We start from the raw sequence: 25,387 nt of genomic DNA, 5'->3' as shown, positions 1-25,387 counted from the left end.
AGACAGGTGTTTTATACAACAGCCTTCTGTGTGTTCTTTTTTCGACTCCCACCCAGAATTTTATCCATCTCCTTAGCTATCATACTCTGCTTCCACCGGGCAATCCACTGATTTCAAAACTTGGTCCTCCAGAAAATGGAGAGTATTAGAAACACTTTTGAAGTTCTTCATGATATCTTTCAAAAACGTAGTGTTAGAAAGGATTACCTACACATACTGAGCAGCTCATGTTATAGACAGAAGCGTGCTACATGGCAGACCAATCCAAACTCATCTCTCGGCATGTCCAGCCCATCCATTATCTCAGCCAATCATGGCAAGTGGGAAGGTTCCTGTCTTTTTCTGTGGCTAAGCCAACTAGGCTCATAATTTAACAATTTTATTCATATTTACAGATGGCATAAAAGTTTGTTATTAAGGCACATGAAAGTTCATATGTTCCAGAAGGCATTTCTGACAAAAAACGCATTTTGATAAAAAATAAATGTTTTACGTTCAAATGCCTCTCCTGTGAAGTAATGACGCGCGACATACGCCAAGTTTCCTGAAACGAGTCAAATTTACTGTCAGCTTTCAGCTACCACTTCCTAGTGCAATGTGCTGAAGGAGCTGTCTCCTTGTCTTTGGAAACAGCATAGGGTCATATTCATTACGGCAAAACTTTTGCACGTTTTCTTGTTGGACAAGTTAAGATAGTAGCTCTCTGTTTCACTCCATCTCTTAAAGGTCCAATGCAACCATTTTATTTCAGTATCAAATCATTTCTGTATAACAATTAAGTACTGTACTCTGATTGTTTTAAATTAAAATGGTCAAAAATAAACAAAAATGGCTTCTTAGCATAAGGCAATTTCTCAAGCAATAATTTTTCAAGGACTGTCTGGGAGTGGTCTGAGTAGGGAGGGGAAAACAGGACATTTGCTGTTATTGGTAGAAAGGTTTGGATCCCTCTTTCTATAGGTCTATTAACTAATTTACCACATTGTGATCTCACCAGGCAGGCCAAAACTCCATCCCACCAAAACAGGCTGAAATTTCAGGCATTCTTTTCAAACAGCTCTTACACTAAAACAGGGTTTCCCAACTGGCGGGTTGTTTTCTGAGCATGTTGGACATAAACTGTAAAAACACCAGGAAATCAGCTGCAAGTGATTTTAATTTAAGAAATCTGTTCCCAAGTATTCCCATGCATAATAGAGAGACACGTGAATGTATACAAATGTAACCAAGGTTTGAAATGATTGTTTTAGTCAAACATTATATCTGTTTGGGCTTCTTGCGGTCAATTTGCAGTCTGCAAATTATTTGTAATTATGTTCCGGCTCCCCGACCATCCGCTCCAGAAAGAATTGGCCCGCGGCTGAATCTAGTTGATGATCCATGCACTAAAAGGTCGTTATCATCATTTTCACAATTTCACAGTATTACTCCAACCTCATAGTGTGGAAATATATATAAAACACAGGAAAATCAGATTTTTGACTGCTCTGGGCCTTTCAAATGTTCTTCAGTCCGGTTCCTACTGAGAGCACGCCCCTCACCCTCATAATTCGGACCGAGCTACCATATGCGAAGCCGAGTGCAGGCTCCTGCCCCTGACAGATTATCTGGTGTGGATGTTTGAAAACGATAATGAGATCAAAACACAGCCACACTAAGCTGGGAAAGAGAGGGAGGGAGAACGTGAGAGAGGGTGGCGAGAGAGGAGGAGAAGAGAAGGAGAAGAGGTTGAATGCGATAGCTGCGATAAATTGCAGAAGCAGAACCACTTGAGCATAAAATTAGATTTTACAAATGTGTTGTTATTGACAGGCCTCTGACGAAGGAGATATCACAACATTATAAGGTTGCAAGAGTATTACTATCAGTTAGAGTGTTGGGCCAGTAACTTAAAGGTTGCTATTTCGAATATCCGAGCCGACATTGTGAAAAATCTGTCGATGTGTCCTTGAGCGAGGCACTTAACCCTCATTTTCTCCAGGTGCACCGTACTACTATGGCTGACCCTGTAAAACAACACATTTCACTGCACCTATCCAGTGTATGTGACAATAAAACCTATTTTATTTTATATCAAATAAATAAGAATCTCTCTCAGCTTTGATAGAGTTAGATGTATATTCAATATAGACTGAGTCAAAAAAAGGGGGTCTAACTTAATTAAAACCCCTTTTCTCATTATGGACTTAAACATTATATGGGGCCAAATTATATTTACAGTGGGGGAAAAAAGTATTTAGTCAGCCACCAATTGTGCAATTTCTCCCACTTAAAAAGATGAGAGAGGCCTGTAATTTTCATCATAGGTACACGTCAACTATGACAGACAAATTGAGGAGAAAAAATCCAGAAAATCACATTGTAGGATTTTTTATGAATTTATTTGCAAATTATGGTGGAAAATAAGTATTTGGTCACCTACAAACAAGCAAGATTTCTGGCTCTCACAGACCTGTAACTTCTTCTTTAAGAGGCTCCTCTGTCCTCCACTCGTTACCTGTATTAATGGCACCTGTTTGAACTTGTTAACAGTATAAAAGACACCTGTCCACAACCTCAAACAGTCACACTCCAAACTCCACTATGGCCAAGACCAAAGAGCTGTCAAAGGACACCAGAAACAAAATTGTAGACCTGCACCAGGCTGGGAAGACTGAATCTGCAATAGGTAAGCAGCTTGGTTTTAAGAAATCAACTGTGGGAGCAATTATTAGGAAATGTAAGACATACAAGACCACTGATAATCTCCCTCGATCTGGGGCTCCACGCAAGATCTCACCCCGTGGGGTCAAAATGATCACAAGAACGGTGAGCAAAAATCCCAGAACCACACGGGGGGACCTAGTGAATGACCTGCAGAGAGCTGGGACCAAAGTAACAAAGCCTACTATCAGTAACACACTACGCCGCCAGGGACTCAAATCCTGCAGTGCCAGACATGTCCCCTGCTTAAGCCAGTACATGTCCAGGCCCGTCTGAAGTTTGCTAGAGTGCATTTGGATGATCCAGAAGAGGATTGGGAGAATGTCATATGGTCAGATGAAACCAAAATATAACTTTTTGGTAAAAACTCAACTCGTCGTGTTTGGAGGACAAAGAATGCTGAGTTGCATCCAAAGAACACCATACCTACTGTGAAGCATGGGGGTGGAAACATCATGCTTTGGGGCTGTTTTTCTGCAAAGGGACCAGGACGACTGATCCGTGTAAAGGAAAGAATGAATGGGGCCATGTATCGTGAGATTTTGAGTGAAAACCTCCTTCCATCAGCAAGGGCATTGAAGATGAAACGTGGCTGGGTCTTTCAGCATGACAATGATCCCAAACACACCGCCCGGGCAACGAAGGAGTGGCTTCGTAAGAAGCATTTCAAGGTCCTGGAGTGGCCTAGCCAGTCTCCAGATCTCAACCCCCATAGAAAATCTTTGGAGGGAGTTGAAAGTCCGTGTTGCCCAGCGACAGCCCCAAAACATCACTGCTCTAGAGGAGATCTGCATGGAGGAATGGGCCAAAATACCAGCAACAGTTTGTGAAAACCTTGTGAAGACTTACAGAAAACGTTTGACCTGTGTCATTGCCAACAAAGGGTATATAACAAAGTATTGAGAAACTTTTGTTATTGACCAAATACTTATTTTCCACCATAATTTGCAAATAAATTCATTAAAAATCCTACAATGTGATTTTCTGGAATTTTTTTCCTCATTTTGTCTGTCATAGTTGACGTGTACCTATGATGAAAATTACAGGCCTCTCTCATCTTTTTAAGTGGGAGAACTTGCACAATTGGTGGCTGACTAAATACTTTTTTTCCCCACTGTATATGATGATATAAGATGCTTTGTAAAACTGTCCCATTACAAAGCATTCATTTGAGTGCTGTAGCAGAATCAGGGTACAGACAGTGAAGACAGTGAGAAGTTAAACAGATTTCATCTCATGAGTGAACAGGATATTAGGGCAAATTTGCAACAGGAGTCACATTAGTCCCTTTATGGTCGTTCCAATACAAAGACAAACGACTTTCCCTATATTCCTGGGAGAGGTGTATCGTTGTCATCTAGGTAGGAATCATATTGATTTCTATACTCCTTTCAGTATCCATTTCATGACAGATGTAATAATGAAAGTCTTCCACTTCACTAAGAGTAATGTAATGACCCAACCTAGCCAATCAGAACTGTCTGTGTGCCTCAACCATAGTCAACTGGTATCACATGGTCAAGTCATTGTTTTAGGACAAACCAATTCTATGCATTTCCACATTTTGTAGAGGTGGTTCGGGGAATTCAAGTTGTGTGCTGAGTAATCTTGTTTTGTTTTTTCAGATCTTAAGACTTTTGTTATATAGATCCCAGAGCTAACACCTAGACTTTAGCTCAGTGGGTTAACTTGGTCTTGAAATAGAAACCAAGAGTTTGATATAAGGTCAGTTACAGAGAGGTTTCCTTCATGCTTAGCAGCACTGACAAGAGGCAAGAACTGGATGCACAATTCAAACACAACACGATACAAGTCAATTGTACAATACAAAACAAGTCAATTGTAGTCTTAAGTGGAATATACAGTAACAACATTATTATGTTTTCCCTCACCACAACAGGTATCAGAATGATACATAAACCAGGTCAACAGTGTTACAGTGTTTTGCCTCGTAAGCAAAAAGTGGACACATGGCTAGAATGGACCTGTGTTTGCTATAATTGATGCTGTGTTGCGGTGTGAAATGTTTTTTGAGATCTGAAGACCTGTGTTATATAGATCCCAGAGCTAACACCCAGACTTTAGCTCAGTGGGTTAACTTGGTCTTGAAATAGAAACCAAGAGTTTGATATAAGGTCAGTTACATTGACAACGTGTGCAGATTACTATACAAATGTAGAACAACTCTGTAATTCCAACAGATGGATAGATGTGAGCAGGAACATTTGTTTGTTATGGTATTAGTGGTTCTGAGGGGTAGTTAATGCATCATTAAACCATTAAAACATTACTGAAGATTGAGTGTTTGCTTTTGGATGATGAATGGGTATAGTTGACAAAAACAGAATAGCGACTGTACAATCAATTTAAAAATGAACTCATTTGGATAAGATGTGCAATGTGCAATTGTGGGTACGTTTATAAAATGTATTCAGTGAATTGGAACTCATTGCAAGCTTTCTGATGCCTCATAAAGTCTTTCAGCTCTCTAAACAGCACTTGAGTTGCACTTTTTTCTCAGATCCCATCACTGCCACCAAATGGCATACCCAGTAGCTGGCTATTGAGAGTGTTAGTGTGTGTTACATGTAATTAAAGAGGAACATATTACAGCTAAAATCTGTTCTATTTTCCAAACCTACAGTGTTTTGCAGGAGCTTTGTGATGGTCATTGTTTACATGCATCTTTTCTCTCATTGTTTCGCGAAGTGCTTTCACAGATCTAGGGAGCAGGAAAGCTATTCACAGGCAGATTGGGATACCTACCAGAGAAAAAAAGTACAAAGGAGCTACACTCAGAAATTCAGTGGGCTAGCATACCTTTATCCAAGAGCAAAATTATATTGTGCCATGTTTTAGGTCTTGGCATTGTTCTGTCTGGCAGTATGGTGAATGTGAACAAGCACAATGTGTGGTAGGCTATATTGGAAGGAGGGTTTATAGAAAAACCACTACAGTGTGGACCTGCTATTTCCTCTCCCAATTTTACTCCTAGCTGATGTTTGCTCTAGCCAAGCTACTAATTAGATCTACAGTAACCAACAAACAGATTTAAGACCACAGCTTTGCTATTAATGTGATAGAGACATGTACATGGGCGGCAGGTAGCTTAGTGGTTAAGAGCGTTGTGCCAGTAACCGAAAGGTCGCTGGTTCTAATCCCCGAGCCGACTAGGTGAAAAATCTGTCGATGTGCCCTTGAGCAAGGCACTTAACCCTAATTGCTCTGGATAAGAGCGTCTGCTAAATGACCAATTATTTATATTTATTTATTATTTACATACACATAGAATTAAGATGAGAATTTCTCTGAATGTTCCCGGCAATTTTTCATTTTGACTTGGTAAAAATCAGACATACTCAGTTGGAATCCTCAGGACTAGGGTTGCAAAATTCTGGGACATTTCAAAACATTTTGTGAAATCCTGGTTGGACGGGTCTAGATTTCCTGCGTATTCCCTCCTGATTCCGGGAATCCCCCAACCGGGATTTTGGGAAAACTAGGGAATTTATTGAATGTTCCGGGAATTGTGCAACCCTACTAATGACACAGATGTAGATAGACAGTATCAGAGAGGTTTGCTTCATGCTAAGCAGCACTGACAAGAGGCAAGAACTGGATGCACAATTCAAACAAAACACGATACAAGTCAATTGTACAATACAAAACAAGTCAATTGTAGTCTTAAGTGGAAAATAACAACAATGTTATTATGTTTTCCCTCACCACAACAGGTATCAGAATGATACATAAACCAGGTCAACAGTGTTACAGTGTTTTGCCTCGGAAGCAAAAAGTGGACACAAAGCTAGAATGGACCTGTGTTTGTTGTAATTGATGCAGTGTTGCGGTGTGAAATGTTTTTTTTAGAATCTGACCTTGTGTCTAGTGCTTTGTTTTACTCAATGTTATGGTATTACACAATTAGGCACACATAAGCCTCAAGAAGGCAGTCAAGACACGTACTATAGGCTTATATTACGCAAGGTTATGTAATGTCAAACTTTTCTTTATGGTCATAGTTTGGGCGTGTGCTTTTTCTCACACACAGCTGTTCATTTGTTTATTTAGAGGGAACTATTGTAGCTTTTAAATGCAGCTGATTTCCCCAAATGTTCACGAGAGCCAAATTATGAAAATAGGGAGTTGCAATTAGGTGCCTGTTATTTTGCATCAGGCTACAACCCAATAGATTAATTAAGGGCCTTTGTGAGGCAGACTAAGAATAGGAAACATGTTAATCTGAAGGCCATCGACTGAAGTTCACAAGAACAAATCCCAAATCTAGAGTTGCATCTCAATTTGTGTTTACCGTCAGTCATAAATTGCATTACATTGCCTAACCAGGAGTGCTTATTTTTTTGGGTAACTATCGTTCAACAATAATATGCCCCTTTGTTTATTAGTGTGGATATTGTGGTATCAAAACTGAGCTGCTTATTCCTCATTATTTGATGTGTCTGGAAAATCCTAACACATTAATCCTAGGCATTGTGCTTATGGCAGGATTGTGAAAAAGGATGATGCAAATAATCCACAGATTTCTTCCCAAGGAGCAGGTCTCCCTGTTTATAAAATGTGTTAAAAGTGCTTCCGAGCAATGCACATTTTATCCTCTTAACAGTCAAATTAGTATATACTCCAGCAATTACTTAATGTAGTTATCACATCCCCTTGCAATCAAAGGGGGTTTCAGAGTCATACATAGTGTATGGTGTCCATATGAGGACAGCCTCAAAGTTATGTGACTCTGAGGCTGTACTAATATGGAAACTGTAGTACCTTAATGGGCTTGGCTTCTTCCGTTTCCACTGCAAATACAGTGCCTTCAGAAAGTATTCACACCCCTTGACGTTTTCCACATTTTGTTGTTACCGCCTGAATTTAAAATGGATTGAGATTTTGTGTCACTGGTTTACACGCAATACCCCATAATGTCAAAGTGGAATTATGTTTTTCCAAATTTGTACAATTTAATTACAAATTCAAATCTGAATTGTCTTGAGTCAATAAGTATTCAACCCTTTTGTTATGGCAAGCCTAAATAAGTTCAGGACTAAACGTTTGCTTAATAATAAATAATATAATATGCCATTTAGCAGACGCTTTTATCCAAAGCGACTTACAGTCATGTGTGCATACATTTTTACGTATGGGTGGTCCCGGGGATCGAACCCACTACCCTGGCGTTACAAGTGCCATGCTCTACCAATTGAGCTACAGAGGACCACAATAGTAAGTTGCATGGACTCTGTGTGCAATAATAATGTTTAACATGATTTATAAATTACTACCCTATCTCTGTACCACACACATACAATTATCTGTAAAGTCCCTCAGTCGAACAGTGAATTTCAAGCACAGATTCAAACACAAAGACCAGGGCACCTATTGGTAGATGGGCAAAAAAAACAAAAAAATGACATTGAATATCCCTTGCATGATTAAGTTATTAGTTACACTTTGGATGGTGTATCAATAGACACAGTCACTACAAAGATACAGGCGCCCATCCTAACTCAGAGGAAAGAAACAGCTCAGGGATTTCACCATGAGGCCAATGGTGATTTTAAAACAGTTACAGAGTTGAATGGCTGTGATAGGAGGTAACTGAGGGTGGATAAACAACATTGTAGTTACTCCACAATACTAACATAAATTACAGAGTGAAAAGAAGGAAGCCTGTACAGAATTAAAATATTCCAAAACATGCATCCTGTTTGCAATAAGACACTAAAGTAATACTGCAAAAACTGTGGCAAAGAACTGAATTCAAAGTGTTATATTTGGGGCAAATCCAACACAACACATCACTGAGTACCACCCTTCATATTTTCAAGTATGATGGTGGCTGCATCATGTTATGGGTATGCTTGTCATCGGCAAGGACTAGGGATTATTTTATTTTTTTTGTTGAAAAAAGAAACGGAATAGAGTTAGGCCTAAGCACAAGCAAAATCCTAGACCAAAACTTGGTTCAGTCTGCTTTCCAACAGACAATGGGAGACAAATTCATACTTTCAGCAGGACAAGTACATAGAAAACAAGGCCAAATATACACTGGAGTTGCTTACCAAGAATGTTCCTGAGTGGCCGAGTTACAGTTTTTACTTAAATCAGCTTGAAAATGTATTGCAAGACTTGACAATGGCTTTCTAGCAATGATCAACAACCAAATTGGCAGAGCTTGAATACTTTTTTAAAGAATAATCTGCAAATATTTTACAATACAGGTGTGCAAAGCTCTTAGACTTACCCAGAAAGACTTACATCTGTAATCACTGCCAAAGGTGATTCTAACATGCATTGACTCAGGGTGTTGAATACTTATCTAATCAAGATATATTAGTGTTTTATTTTCCATTAATAATAAAAAAAAGTTAGAATTTTTCTTCCACTGAGTTTTTTTTGTGTAGTTCGTTGACAAAAAATGTCATCCATTTTAATCCCACTTTGTAATGCAACAATGTGTGGAAAAAGTCAAGGAGTGTGAATACTTGCTGAAGGCACTGTAGCAGCAGAGGTCTGTGATTCCATTGACCACTTACAGTGGCTTGTTGGGGGATATCAGTAGGCCACAGGTGCTGATTCTGTCTCCAGGCAAAACATTGAAATATTGATGGGAATGTGTATCGATCGGAGCCAAGTTTTTGGTCAGTATTTTTCAGCCTTATTTTGATACATGCCCAATCATGTTGTGTAAGTTATTATTTATTTTTTTACCCCCTTTTTCTTCCCAATTTCATGATATCCAATTACGATCTTGTCTCATTGCTGCAACTCCCCCACGGGCTCGGGAGAGGCGAAGTCATGCGTCCTCCGAAACATGACCAGCCAAACCACGCTCCTTAACACCCGCCAGTTTAACCCGGAAGCCAGTCGCACCAATGTGCCAGAGGAAACACTGTTCAACTGACGACCGAAGTCAACCTGCAGGCGCCCGGCCCTCCACAAGGAGTCGCTAGAGCGCAATGAGCCAAGTAAGGCCCACGGCCAAACCCTCCCCTAACCCGGACGACGCTGGGCCAATTGTGCGCAGCCCTATGGGACTCCCGGTCACAGCCGGTTGTGAACGAACCTGGGTCTGTAGTGATGCCTCAAGCACTGCGATGCAGTGCCTTAGACTGCTGCGCTACTCGGAGGCCCTCTATTTGCTGTTTTTAAATGAAAAACAAGAGAAAGTTGATCGTATTTTTTGTTGTTGTTGATGAAAACGTGTTATGCTCCTCATATCTAACTGATACAATAAGACATTTCTATAATACCAAGGGCCCTAAATACAACATGCTCAATTTAGTGATAGTAATAGTGATTTAATTCAATATTTTCTATTATACCTGAGTAGTCTAGTACCTACTCCACTTATCTGATCCACCTGTGTTTTAATGTGAACTAAAAGGACACCCTAATGGAGTAGAGAAGAAGCTGAGCTCCTGTTCTGATGGAGCCATTTTCTCTGTCTCCTTTCCACTCACCTCACTCTCTTCCATTACTGCAGCAGATTTCAAAGCTGCTGTTGGTATTCACAGCATTCCCTGAAATGGAGTGGGGCTCTCTCTCTGTTTACAGAGCAAATCTAATGCCGGCTCTAATGTACACAATCCAGTCCACTGCCAGTGTTTAGTGCAAAACCCCTTAAGAATTTTGGTGGTAGTTTCAGACAACTGTGTTCCAGACCAGTTGGCCTTGAGCTAATGTGACTGTCTCCTTTTCTCAGGGGGGATTTTCGAACAAACAGAGGGACCGGTGCCGCTCGTCAGCCCAGAGGAGCTTGCCTTTAAATTTGCAGTGAACAACATCAACAGAAACAGGACTTTATTGCCCAACACGACGTTAACGTACGACATACAGAGGATTAATATCTACGACAGTTTTGAAGCGTCGAGAAAAGGTGAGTGACATGCACTTTGTTTGTGGCCAATGGCCACACTGGAATGGATGGAAGCAAGGCCATTGGACGACAGCAGAACATAACAAACCAACCTAAAGGTTTATTGCAAGTCTTTCTGGCAAGGGGTTTCAGTAGTCTAACTCATAGTGCGTTATTATATACTTGGCTGTTATAGATTTTTAATAGTGGCATTTTGTTTGATGTTAGTTAACTGCACTCTGAAACCAGGATTTATTCTAGTAGACATATAACAACAATTTAGCTTTGTGGTGAACAAAACCATTTTCCATATATCATTTATTTGACGATTCACCAAACACATTATTCAGCTCACTTGTTGAGCGTCATGAAATGTGATATGCTGTCTTCCCTAGAGTTAACTCTCTCTCTGTTCTTGCCATTCTAGCCTGTGACCAACTGTCTTTAGGTGTAGTGGCAATATTTGGGCCGTCACATAGCTCGTCCTCAAACGCCGTCCAGTCCATCTGCAATGCTTTGGAAGTGCCACACATCCAGGTGCGATGGAAACATCACCCTATGGACAACAGGGACACGTTTTACGCCAATCTGTACCCGGATTACTCTTCTCTCAGCTACGGCATCTTGGATTTGGTGCAGTTCCTCAAGTGGAAAACGGCCACAGTCGTATACGATGACAGTACAGGTGGGAGTATGACATTTTCTAACCAATGGGGGGTGAGTTTCCCGAAAGCTTCATAGTACTAAGATCAGCTTAAGTCCAATCATAGTGATACAAAGCTTTCCGGAAATGCAGGGTTTGTTATACTCTACAGTATATACTTTTGAATCGTGATACTTTTGTCTGGTAAATGTGATATGTGTAACATCAACCACCAAACAGCTAAATTACACTTTACTAGAAGCAAAATATTCATTTTGTTAAACGTTCTTGATATGTGTGTGTTGACAGTTGAATGATGTTGTGCGTGGCTGTTAGCTTTCTGATGTTTGTTTCCTAAAGGTCTTATTAGACTACAGGAACTGATAATGGCCCCCTCCAGGTATAACATCAGGCTAAAGATTCGCCAGCTCCCTCTTGATGGAGAGGACACCAGGCCTCTCCTCAAGGAGATGAAGAGAGGACGGGAGTTTCGCATAATCTTTGACTGCAGCCATGAAATGGCTGCACAGATCCTTAAACAGGTGAGAGCCTTACAGGCACTGCCTGGCACTGTCCAGAGCTGACAGAATGTAACTGATCGACGCTATAGACAATATCAAATTCATATTCTGCATTGACATGCATTCTGGAATTGGGCTTATTATAAAGCGGTAATGTTGTGTTAGAAAATAATCGTTCTGCTTTGAGCCATTCTGAATTGCAAGTGTCAAAACGGAGTTATGTAAATCTGTTTTTCAAAGCCAGTATTATGTGTTTTGCTGTGCTTATTTTGGTTGCTATGATATTTATTGCCTTTTACACTACAGATGAAATGCTGTTATTTGATGTTCTAACTCACATACCAGGAACACTTTGTTGATTTTAATAATGATATTGAAGCCATACTGTGGTTTCTGATGAAAATGGCTGAATTTGGCTCATGTATCTTCCACTGTAATCTGCATACGGTGGTGACGGATGCATATCAGACCAATAAACTACAAAATATAGACCATCACAGATTTATCACTTACAGTATGTGATGAGGAGACATGTCTTCTTGAAGCAAATAATGGCTTTTGAAGAATGTAATCCAAATGCATTTTGACATAAGTAGTTCAGTTTACGTTTGATGTTGCAAAAAGTTGCTGATGATTGAAACACAATAATATACTCAAAAGATTGCTTGCCTTATGCATCATACCCCTTCTGTTAGATATGACGCTTCTGAGGATGAAGAGATATTCAGCAACTCTTGGGTGGATAATGGAGGTTGCTTCAAAAATATATATTGTATTTATAAAGCCTCTTTAAAAATATACATGTATAACACTACCCCAAGACTTCTGCAGTACCCTACGTTTGAACTTTGATATGGCGTTTGCTGATAGTCCCTGGCCTCCCCACAAGGCCCTGCTTTCTACCTCTCTGTCTGCACTCTGCAGCCTGTCTGGTGTTCTCACCTAAAAACAACCTCCCCTCGTCAGATCTGATCCCCCCTCAAGGTGTAGAGAAAATAAATGGAAAACATGGCAGGACTAGACCTTTTGTCTGGACCTGTCCCAGAGCTATATCCCAGGTGTCTCTTAAAAAGCGCTGACCCCTTTAGCGACGGTTCCATCCTGGTAGCACTTTTTGTCTCATTTCTTTAAGTGTCTCGGCCACCGGGGGAGAGAGGGACAGATGGAGGCCAATGAAATGAGGTTGATGAGGATGTAGTAGAGTCAGGCGAGGGACCCAAAACACACATCTTAATGTGACTTTGAAAGTGCAGGTTATATATATATATATATATATATCAGTGGAGGCTGGTGACTTGAAAAATTGAGGAGGATTGGAGACCCACGGTATAGGCGCGGAACGCACGGAGATGACAAAGTGTGTTTCAAAAATCTTCAAAGACTAATTATTTTAACATAAAGCATTTAATAAAGACAATTATAGTACATAATATTATGGGGAATGGGAATGAGAGGGCTACTTACACAGTATTGGGAAGGGATCACAGCAGTGATTGAATGAGGGTATGAGGCATGAGTTGAGGTGTTCAGAGGCTTGACCAGTGCAGGACAGGATTTGACTGGGAAGACAAAAAACAATAACACAACACACTACACAGTTAGACAAAAGAGCTAAGAATGAGTTAGTCCAAGCAAGGAGTAAAATCATTGATGTGTAATAATGTGATTGTTTGTGTGTATGTGATTGACTCTACATACAGTAAAGAGAGAAAATTGATAGGGGTACTCACAGTGCTTGGAGAGGAAACATTCAATGTGCCAGTGGATGACCGGGCACATGAGATGTGGCTTCAGTTCATGTCAGGAGAGAGTTCAGCTCTTAATCAGGGAACAGTAGGGGACTTAGCCGTAAATACAAATAGAAGATACATTCCATTGCAGCTGCGCCATCGTAGGTTTGGACAACGAGTTTATCTATGAAGTTAAACTCAGACATCTCAAAATTCATAAAGTCAAAAACAGACTGCACATCTCGCCCACTTGACACATCAAAGCAGCCCAAGAAATCCCTGATCATCCACATACCTGACGATGACTGACAACTGCAAGCAGACTGGTGGCACCATAGGTCCCAGAGTGGTGGGGCAATTTTTACCCCCTGGGGCCTGGAGTTTTTCCTTATATGTTAACCTAACTAGGAAAACTCTGGACCCTATAAGGTATGACAGTGATTTATCAGTTGTAAAAAGGTTTAATATGGGCTATGATGGGACCAGTTTTTCCTAATCAGGTCACATGGTTTAAAAAAAAAATCTGGCCCTGGGGGGCATGAAAACCCTGTCAAACTGCAAACCTGATATTTGTTCATATAAATTATATTTAGACTAGATTAGGAGGAGGATTTCCAGACACATAGACAGCAACTGATAGACAATAGAACTCACAGGGCTGAGCTTGCTTTATGCATGTTAGCATCATGCAGGTGTAACAGTGTTGCTTCCGTCCCTCTCCTCGCCCCTACCTGGGCTTGAACCAGGGACCCTCTGCACACATCGACAACAGTCACCCTCGAAGCACCGTTACCCGTCGCTCCACAAAAGCCACGGCCCTTGCAGAGAAAGGGAAACAACTACTTCAAGGTCTCAGAGCGATTGAAACGATACTAGTGCGCACCGCTAACTAGCTAGCCATTTCACACCGGTTACACATGCCTATGCAACTGTAGGCCTTATAAAACATTTACTCACATCTGTCATCACTATTATGTTGACTGATTAATCCCAGTTAATCATTTTGGATTTAAAACGTATAGGCACCATAGCCAGCCCAATTTTGAATATAAACTAAATTTGATCACATTCACATGTTCTCCTCACACACAAATAGACTATAAATACATAACGTTAACAATTAGTTTACCCTGACCAGATGGACAGGGCGCATAGGATGTATGCAGCTGCTCTTATTAGTAGCCTACAGTTGATCAGACTGAAAAATTGTCTCGTTTTCATCCCATACAGCATGTCAGATTTCTAATATTTAGGTGTAGCCTAGGCTGCTGCAACATTTATGTCATGAGTTTTTGCTTGTGTCTGTCCGGAGTGATTGTGTTATCATCTTTGCTAAATAAATACCAGAGGAAAGTGGAAAGCCTACTTGAGCGCCCGATAGAAAATGAGCTGCGTCAACCTCTCTTTAAGCAACATTTTTATGGATGATGCGATGGAAGCTATCAAATCATTCGGAATTGTTTTCGACATCCTAGAAAAGACAGATGAATGTTCGATATGTTCAGCAAGTACAGCGTCATAACTTGCAATTACCTCTGCAAGCTCCTTGTAGTTGCCCTTGTTGGCGGAACTTTCCCTCTCGTTGTGTTCTCTATCGATGCACCTTTTTCCCAGAAGCTTGAATCTGATGTGGGCATTTATATGCTCCCTGCTTTTGTTTTGCCGTTTAGCTGAACGATCAATGTTCTTCAGGTCACTGTACCCACCTTTCGACCAAGGCTCAGACTTTCCAAAAAGCAGGCAAGGCCAGCAATACAGAAGGCTTGATGAAAGACTCCGTTAACCAGCTATACTTTTGATACCAGTTGGTATTGAACATCCTCACCTTTTCATCCTTCTTCATGAAACTGATCTCAGGCAGAGGTCGACCCTCACTTTTAATTCGCACCTTTTCCGTGTACCCCAGAGAATGAAAGGGGTTCTTCAACAAAAAGTCCACAACATTTTCGGCAGCGTTGGCCATTCTACCATTCTGGCGGAGAAAACTGCACACTCATGCTGGTAACTAGCTAGCTACTGAAGTTAGTTAGTAAGGCAACTTTTACATTTTTTAAATAAATTGCACTAACTGGACACAAAAATAAAGTTATAAAACCAAGAAAACAATTTATAATATACCTCTTCTGTCTCCTGTAATTTGAAAAAACTAATTTGAATTGAATAATATCCAAAAAATGCTTGACCATCACTCTTCACTCTTAATCTCTATCCAACAATGTCACCAAGATTCTCAACACATAGAACCCCCATAATACTCTGTGGCACAATCCCAATACAACACACTAGGTTCATTCTCTGATCCTATTTCAATGATTGGATGGACAACATGTCAGTTCATACTGCAAAAGCTTTGATTGGTTAGAGGACGTCCTCCGGAAGTGGTCATAATTACCATGTATGTCTATGGAAGGGGGTGAGGCCTACGAGCCTCCTAGGTTTTGTATTGAAGTCAATGTAGCCAGAGGAGGACGGACGCTAGCTCTCCTCCGGCTACACCATGGTGCTACCCCAGACAGTGCTGTTGAAGTTACTGTAGACCTTCATTGTAAAACAGTGTATTTTAATCAATTACTTGGTGACATATGAATATATTTAGCATAGTTTTATCTAAAAAGCATAACTTTTTTTATGTTGCTAATGTTTTTATTTTTATGAAATTTCACTGAGGAGTCTGGTTCTCCCCTTCCTTTTCTGAGGAGCCTCCACTGATATATATATATAATCTTTATACTACCAACCACTATACTTTCCATAGGCTGGTATTCATCGAACAATAGTGGAGATCCTATATCTAAAAATTGTCGTTGGAAATATTTTTTCCCTTCTGACATCTCATAGCATTTATAGTCTCATGAATTTTCTTTGTAGTCGGTAGGTGCAGTAAATGGAGAAGAGACTTCCACTTCCAAAAAACACTGCTATTTTTTTGTATAACCTTAGGTATTCTTCACAACAGATGGTACAATTAAACAGGAAATACTGCCGCCATGGGAATGTAGAACATTTGAATGTAGATTGAGTGAAACAAGTGGTGGTCGTGATGGGGGGATGGTGCAATAGGAGGATAGGGGGAACACATTACTGCTCACTTCTTTGATTGAAGGCTCCCTTTCTCCAGGGAGGGAATCACGTGATCAGAGCAATTGCAAATCCTTTAAATGCATGGTGTCAAAAAAGCCCTCTGGCACCGTAGAATCACAACTTGCTTTTACTGTATGAAAAAAAAGTATGAAAATGTATGCACTCACAAACTGTAAGTCGCTCTGGATAAGAGCGTCTGCTAAATGACTAAAATGTAAATGTACTTTATTATCTAAGGGTCACATGTGGCGCCATAATTGCAACAAAAACAGCAGCACGAAATTGGCAAAGACGGAGACACACAGCGATGGTCAATACACTCATTAAGACCTGTGGCTTTTCTCCCATTACTCCTGAACAGCTTCGATGATGTTCAGCGTTTGTTTGCCATTTTTTGTTTTGACTGCGGATATTGATTGCAAATTACCCCAGCGTGACACAGTGACCTTCTTCATTGTCTTGTCTCTCCATTCCTCTCTCTTCCTCTCCTCCTCCTCCTCCCCTTCTCATATTTCCCTCTCTCTCCCCTACAGGCCCAGACGATGGGAATGATGACAGAGTACTACCACTACATCTTCACCACTCTGGTAATTTACAATGCTTGCTAATGCAAATCGAGTCAAATTCTTTCCCATCTCCTCACCCTTTGATTTTTTTGATGAATGGTGCTTAATTGCCGATGGGGGTTTGGATCCAGTCCACAATACCAATTTTGTTTGGCAAGCTGGCAGCGTAATGGAGTCTTCAATACTCCGCCACCTGTAAACACTTCTCTCGCTGTTAAAGTCAACATAAGTCTTTGAAGAGGTAGTACAAAGGCAACAGATTGGAAGTAGATGATGGAGAATGTTGTTTGAGAGTTTGATAGAGGAAACATATTCATGCAGATAACCTACAATAAGTCTTGAGGGAAGGTAGATTACTGATTAGGCCTATTGTGTATTATGTCTGATTATTTTGGACAATATCCCCCATTGTGAGACATATTGAATGAACACTAACACATTAGTGTTTTGATTGTAAAACATGCACAAGCATTTTTTCAGGTAGTGCAGCCTTGTCCTTGCCACCATTTGAGTGCTGTAGTCTAATGGCCCCTTTTAGCTAGATGTAATTTTGTTCAGAATAAGCACAGGTGTTTTCCATTTTACAAAATTTGAGTCACACCACAATTCGAGGAAGACTTTTGTTTAAGAGTAAGACATTTTGTTCAAGGGTTATACTGCATATGCACATCCTGTGTCCTTTCATCAACAAACTATTCACAGTTCCACATTGAATATCCCGTACTGCCATATTGAATTTGGAGGACGTCAGAAACACTAACTCACAATACAGAAACACATTAGTAGGAGACGACGACCTCCCTCGGGTGTGTTATTGTGTCCTGTGGCCAGTCTGTCCACTGCTCCCAGCAGAGTACAAGGCTGGGCAGCACAGATTTAATCTTTCTGTCTGGTGACAAAAGGACAGGGCAGGATTAATACAGTGGTCCCCATGGTGATGGTGATGGTGATGCTGTATGTGTTCCTATTGGACAGATCTCTCTCTCAGTCACTCACTCACTCACACACACACACACACACACACACACACACACACACACACACACACACACACACACACACACACACACACAAACACACACACAAACACATACTCAAACTGGGGATCATGAGGATGGGGACTAGACAGACCCTAGCATGATGGACTTAGCCAGTCTGTTGTGATAATACAATATGACATACAGGGCCAGGCGTGATGCGTGTCATCTTTCATGCTCGGCAGCATGGCAATGGCATTCTGCCATGCGTCGTCGTTTGTGTAGGCCCATCACAACAAACGCTTTAATAGTACCCAAAACTGTCTCTGCTGTCACACTGTATAGGTTTCAACCAAGTGTGAGAGAAACTGGTTGAGTTATTGATGGTTGAGTACTTCAAATATTATATAAAATATACACACACAATTTAGTTTAGTATCTATTTAAAATAACAGTTTGCCGACTTGAGTAAAATAACAGTTTTACACTGCAGCTACATAACATTTCTCAAAACATAGGATTTCTTAATGGAGTGATAGGGACCGCTAGATCCATCTAAAGCAGTAATACACTGTCATACTGACAGACATGCCATTTCAAAGATTCTACCTGCTTGATTCTACCTGAAATGATGAATACATGTATGGCGTATAGGGCAACAATATTCCCCTCGATAATATTCAGTGATAATGTTCATGTTTATCATCCTGGGTGAGGGGAATGCCCAATTATTAGAGCGTGAACAGGTAACAACAGAATGGTAGAAGGGTAATATAGCAGCAGCCTTGTCCTCTGAAACGAGGCTGTCATGGCTTTAGCCCTTTACACCCTACAGGGTTATCTCCAAGAGCCTGTGCTGAGAATTTTGTTTCCCACCTTCCTGTACTTCCTGTATTAGTGTATTGTCAGTTATATGGATCATTCTGAAGGCACAGAGGCACAGAATGTGTGGTACTGTATAAAGGCTACTGTTGATTGACAACTGCTGAGTTTTCAGAATTCAGAGTTTTCCCAGTCAAGTAACTGAATTCAAAGATGAATGCAACTCTCATAAATGTTGCATGTTTAGTTCAAATCCATTACCTGCATGTATTTTATTGGATATTTTATACCTCGCAATGGTTGACATTGCCCTCAACAACTCACAATCTTCTAATGGCTGTTTGAATGTGTGCTTGAGTTATAAGATAATTTACAACATCACAATTTCATGTCAAAACAGTATTTGATGGAACTTGTATGTTTCGCAATAAACCTGGTGCACATAACCTGAAGAAAATGGTTTCCCACAAATGGTATTTAGTACGACAGGGACTTTCTTTGATCCTCCATGGTAAAACAGTTAGTGCCATATGAACCCTACTGCTTGTGGAGAGAAAAAAAGTAACATTTTGTGTATCTGGCGGCAAGCGGTCGTCAGCGTGTGTCTTACACGCTCCCGTTCCCCCAGCACTAACCCCACAGGGTGCTAATGAAATATCTATTATGTTCCTCCAAATGTCTTTTCCGAGGCCCCGTGGCCCATTCCAACATGATATGTGTCGACATGTGACTTCACACTTGAGCCGGGATGGATGCCCTAGAAATGACAGTTGCTCAGAGAAATCTGTGTTTGCTTATGGGTTGCAGAGGGACTGTAGCGGCTGCATTATTAATTAGATCCAGCAGATTAAGTGGTTCCCCTTTTAGGCGGTGAACGTCGTCTGCCTCATTTACTCAGGGAATATTTAGGATAAGCCACAGCGGCAGAACACAAAGTTAAATGTCATGCCTTCAGGTTTTAGTTCTGCACAACGACCAGCTAAGCAAACCTTTGAGACATAATGAAGGAGTCAAAGCACAGTTTTACCTGGTCTCTCTGTATCATTGTAATTCGCATGAATGTGTTCCGTTTATACTTGCAGTTGGGGTTGTGTATAGTCATGAAGGTTCAGGTTGCATTACATTGGAGGAAGTCAATTTGTAATGCCATTTTAAGGTCAACCATTCAACATGGTTTCCATCTGGTAGTTTAAGTGAACCTACCTATCATACCAAAATGCCTCTGTGAATGAGGCTTAGTGAATGGTTTTAACCACACAGAGAGACTGACACCAAAGCCTTGTGTTTGGTTATATTGACTGAGGCACACACTACAATTGAAACACCATACCCTTATCCTCCAGATGGCTCAAAGCTCAATCCTTTATTTCACTTTAATATATCTCCCATTTACCACCCTATCTATCCCCTCTTTTTGTGGGAGCACAAATCGGCTTCTCTAAATGCTTCTCTAACAGTAACAACGAGGCCCCAATCCCAGCCATCTAAAGCTAAACAAGATAATCTATTTTTCTCGCCTTTCTCTCTTTTCATCCCTCTCTTCTGAAGGACCTCATGGCTATCGACCTGGAGCCCTACCGTTTCTGTGGCGTCAACATGACTGGCTTCCGCATCCTCAACGTGGACAACCCTCAGGTTGCGTCCATCGTGGAGAAGTGGTCCCAAGAGAGGCAGATACCTCCCAAGCCCGACTCGGGCCTCCTGGAGGGGATCATGACGGTATGTTTTTGGTCTTCTGTTGTGGACCTCTGATTCTGATAGTATGCTAAAATCAGCATGAAAGACACTTAAAAAAATCATATTGATATCTATATACGCTGTGTCTTTCACCAGCCCTGCTCTCAACATTTTTACCAACAGATCTAGGACATGACCTATGTATGATAACTACTACTACTACCACCACTACTACTACTACTACTAATCATTCCGAACTCTCATTGGTGTCAAGCTATTTTTTTAACAACATAAATTGAGGTATTTAGAGTACTATATAGCTAGGGAACATTGAACAGAACAAGGCTATGTCAATAATTACATTTTGAAAAAAAATGCAGATAGAACATTATAGTCTCAAGCTCTAGTAACAGTATTACCACTATATTACTACTATTAATAACAGTATTACTACTATTACTGCTACGTACCACCAATGATGCTAATAATAATGACAATGGTGATACTTTTGGGGCCTATTGCCATCATAATGTCAGATAAGAAGCACTTGGAAGCAGGATGGTCACAGTCTACTAAATTCTGAACTAATTCATTCAATGTATTCAGGGGAGCTCATAATCATTCACAAATCCCATCACAATGGTCTAAATCCAATAATCACAAATCCCATCCAATAAAGCCTCCTTTTACGCTCTAACTTAATAAGCGAGCGTAGCTAATGGAAGATAAAGAGTTATACATGCATGTGGTATATTCAATATGAATATTATATTGTTGAAATCACTCGTTGTTTGTTTATCTATTAATGGATTTGACTGGGGTTCAGATACACCCACACGGCACTCTCACAGGTCTCATTATTTCTGTATGGAGAAGGAGGGGTTTTATGGAAAGGAGTGCGCTCTCCGTGTAGTACTCACTTTTAATTGCTCGCGGAACTCCGTATGAGATCAAATCTAGGTGATACAAACATCAAGGTAGGCTGCCTTTAATTTGGTCTTACTCGCCTGGAAAGCTTCATATCCATATTTACAAAAGGAATTGAGCTCACGTTCTCGGGGCATGCTATCTGGAAAATAAGAAAAATCTGAGCGCTTTGATTTCCCTTTGTTAGCTTAGCTTTTTCTCAAACACTTTTGCTGCTACTGGTGCTAAGGGAGTGGACTCCCATTGTCCACAGCCATCAGCTGAAATAATGTCCCCCTTTATTCCAGACAGATGCTGCTCTGACGTACGACGCGGTCCACATTGTGTCCATCTCCTACCAGCACGCACCACAGATGACGGTCAACTCGCTGCAGTGTCACCGCCACAAACCCTGGAGGTTCGGCGGGCGCTTTATGAACTTCATCAAAGAGGTGATGCTGAGCGTCTTGTTTTCATCTGATGTTGATGTTTGATATGTTGTGCAGCATCCATATTAGGAAATTGTTGTCAGACAAAACTCTGACAACTGTCGACTTCCTAATATGGATGCTGTACTAATTGTCTCTGAATCCATTTCATAAATGCAATTACAATTGGAGAAGAAGGAAACATTGTGTAATCATGGCACATACAGTTTTACAGACAAAAGGCAATGTTATCTGGATAAATCTCTTTGTGATGAGGTGGTGTTGAAGGAGTCAGGCGCAGGAGGGTAAATCACAGAATAACAGGCTTTAATCCGCAAAATACAGGTTTACGCAGAAATGCGTCAAACACACTCCAGGGCACAAAACAGGTGCACTGGAAAATACAAGGCAGGCGTGAAAAAATATATCCTGTCGATACAAAATACACGAGCTCCACCGAGCTTCACTAACCTCCACAATAAACAATCACCCACAAGGACAAGGGGGCAGAGGGAACACTTATACACTGACTAATTAGGGGATTAAAACCAGGTGTGTGTGACTGACAAGACAAGACAATTGTGATGATGATTTGGGGCGGCAGTGGTTAGTACTCCGGTGATGACGAACGGCGAAGCCTGCCTGAACAAGGAGGGGAGGCAGCCTCGGCTAAAGTCGTGACAGTACCCGTCCCCTGACGCGCAGCTCCAGCAGTGCACCGACCCCGGCCTCGGGGACGGCCAGGAGGACGCGGAGCAGGGCGAGCCGGATGGCGACGGGGATATCCCTCACCGGTACCCAGCACCGTTCCTCCGGACCGTACCCCTCCCACTCCACGAGGTACTGAAGGCCCCCCACCCGACGCCTCAAATCCAGGATGGCACGGACAGAGTACGCCGGGGCCCCCTCGATGTCCAGAGGAGGTGGAGGAACCTCCCGCACCTCAGACTCCTGGAGTGGACCAACCACCACCAGAGGAGGGTGACGTGTGTGCCCAGAAGATCAGACGATCAAGGATAAGAGCAGGCACGTACCGCAGCCCAGCTGGACACTGCGGTGGAGATGGATCTGTGCGTAATGCCTGCTCTATATCCGCGTCAATCGCCCATACTACTGGCGCCACAATGCAGGAGGCCGAGAGTATGGGGGTGTTGTCTCTGGGCCTCTCCTCTGTGTCATACAGCCGGGACAGTGCGTCTGTCTTCACGTTCTTTGTCCCTGGAATGTATGACAATGTAAAATCAAACCGGGTGAAGAATAGGGCCCACCTGGCCAGCCTCGGCCGAAGTCGTGACACTCTTATTCATGAACGGTGTCTCACAGTAATCAACTACTCTAAACTGTGTTAATGTAATCTCTCCAGCTAAATTCCATGTATTCATATCCTATTTACAGATGGCAAAACTCACAGTGAGTCATTGTGTCCTATTTATACTGAAAAGGGTAACTGGTGCACCCTTCTGTGCACTCTGCTCACAATAAGACTGTTTGAAACAGGCAAATCGTATAATCAGCTCTTGTTTCATTTCACGAGAGTGTGTGATGACTGTGAATAGTCAGATTAAGGCTGTAGAACATGATGCCATGGTGCCACGGCGCCCAGTGTACCGAACATCACAAGGCCAGAGCCTGGAGTATCAGTGAGGGGAATGTGTTAGCTCCATAGCTCCATCAGTAGCTCCATCATTGCCAGGGGTAACAGACACCTCTCTGTGAGCGCGGAGAAACAGGAGGAGGGCTCTGGTGGGAGGGAGAGAGGGAAGGGTGGGGGCATATCAGTGGATCATATTGATGGGCAGTTATGTGGTTTTTTTGTCCCTTGTGTGGAATCAAGCGAAGGAGATTGTCTTTAATTAATACTGTGGTCTGGGGGAAAATGTGTCTGAGGCGTTGGGATGTAAAATGTAATTAAAAAGGAAATGCAGCCCAGTGTGTGTGTGTGTGTGTGTGTGCCTTTCCGCCATGGTGTGTGCAAGGATGTGTGTGTTTTTACATGTGTACATGCTTTAATGAATGAGTGTTAATGTGTGGTTGTGTGTGTTTCTCTGCAGTCTCACTGGGAAGGATTGACGGGGAGGCTCTCATTCAACAGGACCAGTGGCCTCCGCACAGACTTTGACCTGGACATCATCAGCCTGAAAGAGGAGGGCCTGGAGAAGGTAACACACCTCATTCTGACCACAATGACTTCAACTATCAAACTAACTGTCATGGGCCTCTCACTCCACCGGGTTACCACCTTAATTTTCTTCCACTCTGCTCACCACTCTCTCTACTCAGCCTAACTAGCTCCACCTGTCCCTGCTCTGCTCTGCTCTAATTACTCTGCCAGCTGCGCTGCATTACCCACTACCTCTCCCAGTATTTAAGGCCCTGTCTTTCAGCTCTCCGGTGTCAGATCGTCTGCAAAGCTCACACCCGGAACCTGTTTGCTCGCGCTTCTGGCTCACCCTGGTTTTGTGACCCCGGACCTGCCTGTTTTTTGGATACTCTTCTGCCTCAGGAGATCCAGACCTGCTTCTGCCATTACGACTCCTGACTACTCTTCAATCCCGGTAACTCTGACCAGCCTTCTGCCTTGCTACTACGTATTTTGGATTTCCCTTGAACTGTACTGCTGCCTGGTTTCATTCCGCCCTGTTGTGTCTGTGTCTCCCCCCCCCAGGACTTCTGGACCACCCACCACCGGCTTCATAGGACGCATCGCTGCCACTGGGGGGGGCACAGACCCAGCGCATTGGACGGGATCCCTGTTACCCCTGGAGCCTTCATTCACTCCCTACTTCCCTTTTCCCTTAAGTTTAATAAACTTTCTGGTGTGACGCAATTGTGGTCCTCTGGTCGTCTGTCTGAACCGTGATAGTACGATCTGACCATTATGGACTCAGCGCACACTTTCCCCGACATGGAAACCGATGAGCATGAGCAGCAGTTCCAGCAGCAGCAACAACAACTCGCCATGATCATTCAACTCCTCACCAACCTTACCCCAGCCAGTCTGCCCACCAGCCCAGCCCCCGAGTTACCTGCCCCGGTCATTGCAGCCGCTGCTCCGGAACCCAAGATTGGAAACCCCGAGCGGTTCAACGGCGATTCAACCCAGGTCCGGCCATTCCTGACTAGCTGCCGACTTCAGTTCTCCTTGCAGCCAAGGACCTTCGCCACGGAGGGGGCTAAAGTTGGGTATGCCATCACTCACCTGACGGGCCGAGCTCGACTCTGGGGAACAGCAGAGTTCGAACGTCAAAACCCCGCATGTGCAACCTTCGACCTGTTTGCTGAGGAGATGCTGAAGGTGTTTGACCTGGATTCACCCACCGCAGAGGCGTCTCGTGAACTGTTCAGTATTCGACAAGGCAGACGTACAGTCGCAGACCATTCCATCGACTTCCGAACCCTGGCTAGACGAAGTTCTTGGAACACACCATCGTTGGTGGACGCGTTCTTCCATAGTTTGGCTGAC

At 42.2% G+C, this 25,387-nt stretch overlaps 1 protein-coding gene across 2 annotated transcripts in view; it reads left to right on the top strand.

Annotated features, from left to right (window-relative positions):
* Window positions 1–25,387, top strand: part of LOC311139705 (glutamate receptor ionotropic, kainate 3-like) — a gene marked incomplete at both ends in the record, with an annotated part of 138,856 nt that overhangs the window by 71,008 nt on the left and 42,461 nt on the right. For both annotated transcript variants that reach the window (XM_084174625.1, XM_084174626.1), the window contains 7 exons: window positions 10,421–10,594; window positions 11,001–11,258; window positions 11,577–11,758; window positions 17,082–17,135; window positions 20,462–20,632; window positions 21,805–21,948; window positions 23,976–24,083. In XM_084174625.1, the coding sequence (XP_084030751.1) occupies window positions 10,421–10,594; window positions 11,001–11,258; window positions 11,577–11,758; window positions 17,082–17,135; window positions 20,462–20,632; window positions 21,805–21,948; window positions 23,976–24,083 (1,091 nt within the window). The remainder of the gene's footprint in view (window positions 1–10,420; window positions 10,595–11,000; window positions 11,259–11,576; window positions 11,759–17,081; window positions 17,136–20,461; window positions 20,633–21,804; window positions 21,949–23,975; window positions 24,084–25,387) is intronic.

This window comes from Coregonus lavaretus (genome assembly GCF_964263955.1).
Source record: "Coregonus lavaretus genome assembly, chromosome: 13".
Taxonomy (NCBI): Eukaryota; Metazoa; Chordata; class Actinopteri; order Salmoniformes; family Salmonidae; genus Coregonus; species Coregonus lavaretus.
This window is presented reverse-complemented; position numbering and strand designations above follow the sequence as displayed.